This window comes from Pipistrellus hanaki, assembly GCF_964339955.1.
Source record: "Pipistrellus hanaki genome assembly, chromosome: X".
In the NCBI taxonomy this organism is placed as follows: Eukaryota; Metazoa; Chordata; class Mammalia; order Chiroptera; family Vespertilionidae; genus Pipistrellus; species Pipistrellus hanaki.
Genome location: NC_140524.1, coordinates 44,391,450 through 44,400,511, shown reverse-complemented (window position 1 = coordinate 44,400,511; position 9,062 = coordinate 44,391,450). Strand labels below are relative to the sequence as shown.

The 9,062-nt window shown below is 44.8% G+C and overlaps 1 protein-coding gene across 1 annotated transcript; it reads left to right on the top strand.

Moving 5' to 3' along the window:
* Positions 1–2,961: 2,961 nt before the first annotated feature.
* RTL9 (retrotransposon Gag like 9) lies at positions 2,962–7,974 on the top strand. The gene is made up of 2 exons (XM_084870338.1): positions 2,962–6,987; positions 7,544–7,974. The coding sequence occupies exons 1-2, from the start codon at positions 2,983–2,985 to the stop codon at positions 7,658–7,660; spliced, it is 4,122 nt and encodes a 1,373-aa protein (XP_084726464.1). The 5' UTR covers positions 2,962–2,982; the 3' UTR covers positions 7,661–7,974.
* Positions 7,975–9,062: the final 1,088 nt, after the last annotated feature.

Below are 9,062 nucleotides of genomic sequence, written 5' to 3'. Positions count from 1 at the left end.
CTTCGTTTCCCTGCACTTGAACTCCTTGACCTCTCTGACACTGTTCCACTCAGCCGCCATCCCTGGTTCTGTTGCCTCTAACCCCTGTCTGTGCTTTTACATTACATCAGTTGCAGTGCCTGCCTCTCAGGACTCCCATGTCTACTTGGCTGCAGAGGCAATGTCTCATTTCTTGAGCCAGGACATTTCAGTTTCATTTCTTTAATTGTGTGAATCTCCTCTTTTTTGGGGGGATAGCTAGAGGTGATACAATGGGGTGTAGGGAATTGGGGTGGAGTTGCATAGGCCAAGTACTAAATAATAATAATAATAATAATAATAATAATAATAATTGTTCTTATTTGGTTTCCTCTGAACTATTGGGGATGAGATGAAATGGGATGGAGTTGCATAGGTCAAGTGCTAAAGTGGAGCTTCTGGAGGGCTGTCAAGTATAAAGCGGCCAGAGGCAAATGTCATAGCCTATATAGAGGCAGGAATCTGGGACCAGAGAGACAAAGCAAACACTAGCAAGTCAGGAGCAGTGGAGCGGCGGATGGGCTGGCAGGCTGGCTGGCTGGTGGGACAGGAGGAGGGCATGGCAGGGGATACCTAAGAGAGATTGCAAAGAACAGCTACTGGTATTGGGTCTTACTTTAATAAACTGGCAGGGTATAGGGTTTAAGAAAAGTGATAGATTCAAAGAGCTAGGGGAGCAAAGACACGCTCTCCCTCTTCTCCCTAACTGGCAAGGTAAGATCTTCTGGGTTTTACCTGGTGGAAAACTATGGCATGTTCAGAGATTTTTTTTCTGAAGATGGGAGGTGGATGTCTATGACTGATTTTTAAACTTCTTTCTCATTGCACCTATTAGTAGAGTAACAAAGGTGCAGCATGAGGCCAGTATTTCTTTTACTACACTCCATCTCGGGGTTGTCCAAGGTTGGAGATAGAGGAAGGCGTCTTGGTAATGTGAGTGAATAAGAGAGAGCAGATCACGTGAAGCTTTATAGAACAATGGAAAAGAGTAGGGGGCTCTGGAGTTGGATGGACCTGGGAATTTATATGACTGCAGGAAAATTATTTGTCTCTTGACCTTAATTTTCTCATTTATAAGATGAATAGAGTACTACCCAATCTCTTAGTGTTGCTGTGGATATCAAATAAGATGATGTATGTAAATTGCCTAGCAGAGTGCTTCCCAGTCAGTGCATGCTCAAGAAATGTTCGCTATTAGAGTTTCTGTTGCTACGATTCTCATTATGATTATGGAAGCACAGGCCATGTAACTGATGACTTTTGTGACTTTGTCCCAAATGAGCAAGTGTTCCATTTTTGGCATGAGTAGGCTATGTCAACATTGTGTAATGTTTGTGTTGGTTTCCAAATTATGTGCCATGGAACCCCTTCTGGGGCCGCTTATGGGGTGGGCCATAGGGATGGAGTTCTGTGATTGCCTACCCTCATGTCATCAGAGAAACTTGAAATTGTTCATGCTATAGACTGAGCTTCAAGTGAGCTATGGTCTAGGGCAGTGGTTGGTAAACTGTGGCTTGTGAGCCACCTGCAGGTCTTTGGCCCCTTGAGTGTGGCTCTTCCACAAAAATACCATGGCCTGGGTGAGTCTATTTTGAAGAAGTGGTATTAGAAGAAGTTTAAGTTAAAAAAATTTGGCTCTCAAAAGAAATTTCAATAGTTGTACTGTTGATATTTGGCTCTGTTGACTAATGAGTTTGCCAACCACTGGTCAAGGGCTTAACCACTTGTCTGTTTACAACAGTGGTTGGCAAACTCATTAGTCAACAGAGCCAAATATCAACAGTACAACGATTGAAATTTCTTTTGCGAGCCAAATTTTTTAAACTTAAACTTCTTCTAACACCACTTCTTCAAAATAGACTCACCCAGGCCATGGTATTTTTGTGGAAGAGCCACACTCAATGGGCCAAAGAGTTGCATGTGGCTCTAGAGCCACAGTTTGCCGACCATGGGTCTAGGCTGTCAGAAAGATAATTGAATGTAGCCTTAGGGATGCTAAAAGCCAGGTAACCCCAAGGAGAGGTAAGAGTCAAACATATACAATATTTACTGTTTCTGTGACCCTATTTTAGCCCTAATCCCTGCTAATTTGAGAAAGCTGGTAAAATGGGAATAATGATACTATCATGCAGTGTATTGTAAGCTTCAAATGGAATCATGTAAATCTCTACAGTTTAAAGTTGCATAGCATTGCATATAGTTGCCTTAAATTTTAATGCCTGGAAAACACTAAGTGAGCAATAAGTTGTAGTAGTAGTAGTTGTTTTTTTTTTCTTCTTGTTATTAACAATAATGATGATAATAAGCAGGTTTTTCAGTTAATGGAATGCTGCTCCTAGTCATTGATCAGATAAATGTCTCCTTTTTTCCTGAGGAATATATTCAGGGACATTAGAGTAGTAAAATAGGGACTAAACTAGTGGCAATACTCAATGAGCCCAGGAGCCAATGATTTTCCTGGAGCAAAGGGCTTTCATATCTAGGCCTGGGCTAGATGAGAAAGTGCAGGTTCCTGGGCTGGCTTATAAAACATAGCCCAGGAACCTGCACTTCTCACAATTTTCCAGAAGGTGGTGCTGCTGCTTCATTTGATTTAAGATTGCTTAGGCTCCTGGCAGTTGAGGCTGCTGGCATTTTTAGTATTTATAAACTGAGAGGCTGTGCTGTGTGACTGGGTAGTTTGGTTTAAAAGAATAGTGGTGGAAAGAATATGTGCTACAACTTCAAATTTGTTCATTGTTGTACAGCTTTCTGGGCCCATCTCTGATACTACATAGCTGGCAACACATACAAAAGGCCTCCATCATGAATCATTTCTGTTTCCCAATTTTCTTGATATTTGTTTTTGACTGCTAAACTTGTTTCTTGTTTACAGGTTTTTTTTTTGCTAGTTGCGCTTCATCAGGACCCCTGATAACATCACTTTAGGGGCTTCCTCCACACTGTCCTGTGGCCAAGGTGGATATGTCAATACCCTTACATACACAGCAATTCAACAATATGCTGATGGAGGAAAATGACCCCACAAACAGGAGGACAACCTTCTCTGGGCCAATGATAGAGACCAGAGAAGATGCCCAAATTCTGCAATCTCATGTACAGCCAATAGTCTCAACTCCAGCATCAGACCCAGGAGGGATGTCCATACAGTTGATGGCATCCCCAGAATTTGACACCATGTCCACACCTCTACTGGGATTACAAAACTCTGAAGAATTGACCTCACCGCTAATGCCAGTCTCAGACTCTGGGGCACTGTCCCCACTGCTAATGCCAGCTTCAGATCCAGAAACACTGTCCCCATTGCTAATGCCAAACGCAGACTCTGGGGTACTGTCCCCATTGCTAATGCCAACCTCAGATTCTGGAACATTATCCCCACTGCTGTCCACTTCAGACTATGGTCTAATGTCCCCAGGGCTGATGACAATTCCTGACTTTGGAACAATGTCCACAACACTAATGGAGGCACCAGATTCTGCAGAGATGTCACCATTGGCAATGCCAACTCCACCTTCTGGAGTGATGCCTACATCTATAATGAGCACTCCATCCTCTGAAGAAAGGTCCACACCATTGATGCTAGCCCAAGATCCTGGAGAGATATCCCCACTCCTAATGCCAGATATAAACCCTAGAGTGATACCCACACAGCCAGTGTCAGCTCCAGGCTCTGAAGCAATGTCACCACTGCAAATTACAGATGAAGACACTGAAGCAATGTCCAAAGTATTAATGACTGCCCTGGCCTCTGGAGAGATATCTTCACTGTTAATGTCGGGCACAGACTCTGAAGCTATATCCTCACTGATAATGTCAGCCCTCACTTCTGAAGCAACATCAACCCATCCAACAAGTACCCAAGACTCTGGGGAAATGACTACCCAGATAATGACAGGTCCAGACTCTGGAGCAATGTCTTCATTGCTAATGTCAACTCCTGGCCCGGGAGCAATGTCCACAACACTCCAGTCAGGCCTAGATGCTGGAGAAATGTCCACGTTGTCAAAGCCAGTCCCAGATGTTGAAGCAATGTCCCCAATGCTAATGATGCCCATAACCTCTAGAGTGATGCCCACTCAACTAATGCCAGCCCAAAGTTCTGGAGTGATGTCCTCCCAGTTAACACAAAATATAGACTCTCAGATTATGTCTACTCCACGGATGAGAGCAACAATGCCTGGGGGGATTTCCACACTGCCAGTGAGAACTTCAGACTCTGGAGCAACGTCCACACCACAAATGAGAGCCCAGGCCTCTGGAAATATGTCTACATTGCTAAAGATGGTCTCAGACTCTGGAGCATTGTCCAACCCGCTGATGATGGTCACAACCTCTGGAACAATGACAACAGAGCAAATGTCAACCACAGCCTCTAGAGTGGTGTCCACACATGCAACAGTGGCCAGAACTTCTGAAACAACATCCACAGGCTTTATGAAAACCACAAACAATGGGGCAATGTCTACACTGCAAATGAGAGCCCCAGCTTCTGGAATGATGTCCTTGCCGCTAAGGAGAGCTCCAGATTCTGGAGCAATGTCCACACAGCCAATTACTGCCCCAGCCTCTGAAACTGTGTCCATGCTACCACCGACAGCCCCAACTTCTGGGTCAATGTCCACACTGCAAATCAGAACCCCTGTGCCTGGAGCAATGTCCATGTCACAAAAGAGAGTTATAACCTCAGGAGTGACAGCCGTGCCACAAATGAGAGCCCCAGCTTCTGGAGCAATGTCCACACTATTAACAAGAGACACTGCCTCAGGTGTGATGCCCATGCCACAAATGAGAGCTATGGCCTTGGGAGAATTGTCCAAGCCACTACCGACATCCAAAGCCTCAGAAGCAATATTCACGCAGCAACTGACAACCACAGCTTCTGGAGAGATAGCCACACTACTAATGAATGATAAGGCTTCTGGAGCCATGACCTTGCCACAGATGACACATCCTGCCTCTGCACCACTAATGAGAGCCCATGCCTCTGGAGACATGTCCACACCACAAATGACAACTGTAGCCTCTGGAACTATGTCTATGCCTGTAATAAGAGTCCCAGGCTCTGGAACAATGCCCACAGAGCTAACGAGAGCCAAAGCCTCTGGAAAGATGCCCAGACAGGCAATGAGCACCCAAGACTCCAGGTCAGTCCTGAGATCTATGACCTCTGGAGGAATGTCGCCACTACAGATGCAAGCCCCAGCCTCTGAAATGATGTCAACTACAAAACTGAGATCCCTGGCCTCCGGGGAGATGACTCCACCACTAATGAGACAGCCATCTTCTGGAGAGATAGTCACTCCTCTGAGACCCTCAGCTTATGGAGAGCTGTCTATTCCACAAATGACAGCCATAACCTCTGGAGGGTTATCCATACCACAAATGAGGGCTCCTGTCTCTGGAACCATGTCCACACGGCTCATGAGATCTACAGCCTCTGGAGTGATGTCCATGCCTCAGATGACAGCCTCAGCCTCTGGAAAGGTGTCCATTCCACTGATGAGAGCCCCAACCTCTGGAACAATGTCTACACCACAAATGATGACCATGGCTTCTGGAGAGATGTGCACACTATCAAAGCAAACTCCAGCCTCTGGCGTGACATCCCCACCACTGTTAAGGGCTCCAGTTTCTGGAATTATGTCCACACCACTAAAGAGACCTTCAGCTTCTGAAGATGTGCCCACAGAGTCAGTGAGAGGTCCAGCCTGTGGAAAGATGTCCATTGCACAAGCAACAGCTATGGCCTCTGGTGGGAAGCCCAAGCCATTTGTAAGAACCATAGCCTCTGGAACAATGCCCATGCCATTTATGCCAGCCATGGCTTCTGGAGAGATGCCTATTCCACTAATGGAAAGCATGGCCTCTGGAGCAATGTCCACACTGCAAACAAGAGTCACAAGTTCTGGATCTATGTCATTGCCACAAAAACCATACTCAACTTTAGGAGAGATACCTGCACCACCAATGAGAACCTCAGCTTCTGAAACAATGTCCACACCACTTATGAGAGCGTCAGCTTCTGGAATGAGGTCTATGCCATTTCTGAGAGCCACAGCCCCTGGAGGGATGTCCATGCCACAAATGACAGCCATGGCCTCTGGAGGAATATCCACACCACTAATGAGGGCCTCAGTCCCAGGAGCCATGTCCACACCACAAATGGCAGCCACAGTCTCTGGAATGATGTCCACTGTGGACATAAAAGTCACAGACTCTGGAGAAACATCTTCCTCTCACAATAACACCATGACCTCTGGATCAAAGCCCACAACACACGCATCTGCCACAAACCCCGAAACAGTGAAGCCACCACCAAAGGAAGTTCCATCCTTTGGCATGCTAACCCCAGCACTCTCTTATCTTTTAGAAGAGCAGGAAGCAGCCCGGGGTTCAGGCCCTGAGGAGGAGGAGGAGATGGAGATTGATGAGGAGAAGCAAATGAAGGGATTTTTGAATGATTCAGAGAAAATGGCATTTCTGGTGTCTCTTCATCTTGGGGCAGCAGAAAGATTGTCCATCTTGCAGCTAGAGGTAGGAAACCCCCCCCTCTCAAATGAAAATAAATCTTTCCTGAAAAGATCACAGGGCTTATATGATTCCCTTTCTGAGATAGACATTCTCAGTGCTATTCTTTGCCACCCTAAGCAGGGCCAGAAGTCAGTCAGGCAGTATGCCACTGACTTCCTTTTGCTGGCCCAACATTTGTCTTGGTCTGGTGCCATTCTAAGAACCAGGTTTCTGGAAGGACTCTCGGAAGCTGTTACCACCAAAATGGAACAGATCTTTCTGAAGGTGGCTGGCAGCTTAAAGGAACTGATAGACAGGTCTCTCTACATTGAGTGCCAGCTGGCTGAAGAGAAGTATTCCCAGGGCACCTCAAGCCAGGTTCTGCAGTCAACCTGTAAGCGGAATAATGAAGAGGCAATGGAGAATGAAATGAACTCTCATCAGCAGACTGAGGAGGTAATAATGGGGAAATATACTCGAGGTTTTTGAGCAGAAAAATGAGGCAGAAATGATCAGGAAAACATCTTTGAGTAGAGTAAGGAAAAGGCATGGGGGAGGCATTGAGCTCTTTGACCGTACCCCCTAACCTGGAGTCTCATCACTGGGCCTGGCTTATTGTAATCATTTTAAGTGTATTAACCACTTTGAGGAGCAAAGTGCTGGCTAAGTTACTGAAGGCCTAGGATGGTTAAAGTACTAAGTCTTCTGATTAGTGGGAGTCAGCTGAGCTCAGTTCCAATTCTCTACTTATTCCAAGTCCAATTCTAAGGGAGAAGTCATCTTTGGGGGGCTGGGTCTCACCTACAGCCACATGTGTTATGGACCTAGGTCACTAGGAAATTTGGCTACTCTAATCCTGTCACACTTTTTTTTTTTTTTTTTTTATAAGTAAGGTACATTAACCAAGTTCCTTGGTCTGCTAGGTTCCTGAAAGTATCCAAGCAGAACACTCTTATCACTATAAGCATGGCTCTTACCTCTGCTGTTTTTTTTTTTTTTTTCTTACTATCAGCACCAGCATGTTCCCAAACGCTGTTACTACCTGAAAGAGCACAAAGACCCCCAAGAGGGTCTACACAACCACCTTCGACAGAGCGCAGGTCATCAGAAGGCCTCTACCAACAAGTAATGTTCCCTGGAATCTTCTGTGATATCTGACTCGGCTGCTAACTTGAGGACTGGTTCCTGAAATCATTCCATTTAATTACATCATAAACCTTGTGGCCTTCCCCCTTGAGCCTCCCCCCCTTTTACCCCATATGCCTGTGACTTGCCCTGACAATCAGAGTGTGGACTTCAAAAGTGTTTGATGTATGAAGTTCTAAACTCCCATCACCATCAAGGCCAGTTTTAGTTCTTGGTCCAGGGAGATATCTAGGCAGGAGAAACCATGTCCTACCTCAAAAACACCTTAGAGTGTCTTGCCTCATGTCACCAGGTAAACTTGAGGACTCCCTGGTACCCATTTCACCTGGCAGGGGAGTCTGTATGGAAAATGATGCCCACTCCTACACAATCCTTTTTACCCAGTAGACTTGCCCTTATATGCCCTAACTCACAACATCTAAAATGGGTCTCCAGGGTACTTGCCCTGCTTATAGTCTCCATCCTGAACTATTCATTTTGCTCCATAGTAATCATAGTAATGGTTAACATTTATTGATTGTGTACTTTGTGACAGCTACTGGGCTAAACCCTTGACAAGCACTATCTGACTACATTCTTACCTTAACCCAAATTGTTATTGTGTTGTCAGCTTCTGACCTCTTGATATGTTGTGTATGGCTCTTGTCTTGTCCTTCAGTATCAAATTCCTAGCTATGACCTCTGGGTGATTCTGTCAGTTGTTAGTTACCCTCACTCCCCATTGGCTATTATGCTTCATGGCCAGTACTCTTGACAAGGGTCTTGGTCATTAAACAGGCATAGATAGAACATAATGTGAGCAGTGTTTGCCTTCAGGTGGTGAGATTATTGGTGTTCTTATTTTCTTCTTTCTACTTTCCTGTACTTTCCAGATTCTCTACAGTAAGCATGCATTACATTTGTAATCATAAAAGTAAATAAACTTCATTTATGAAAAAAGAATTAACTGTTGCTAACATAATTTAATTTATTGAGTCCGTCATTCAATCAACATTATCTAACATGTACCAGCCACTGTTTTTGGGATAGACAGGTAAGAACACTCATTAAATGAAAACTTCATTCCAGTGGATGGAGGAGACAGATAATAAGCAAGAAAATACATAAGTAAGATAGGTTGAAATTGTGGTGAAGGTTATTAAGACAAAATGGGCAATGTAATACTAATGGGACCAATTTATTCAATCATAGTCCATGTAATTGGGTTACTCAAAGTTCTTTTTTAAAAAAGTAGGTGACATATTAGAAACATGTTTTAGAATGCAAACTTGGCAACAGTTTAGAGGCAAGATTGGGGAAGGGGTCAGAGAGTAGTGTAGGTGACTGACTTATCAGATGAATCACTTTAGGGTTATAGCAGAGGGGATAGAGAGGGACAGAGACCA

Coding starts and splice junctions, on each gene's coding strand:
- RTL9 (XM_084870338.1), top strand. CDS start 2,983: ATGTCAATACCCTTACATACACAGCAATTCAACAATATGCTGATGGAG. Junction 6,988..7,543: donor CTCATCAGCAGACTGAGGAG/GTAATAATGGGG, acceptor TCTTACTATCAG/CACCAGCATGTTCCCAAACG.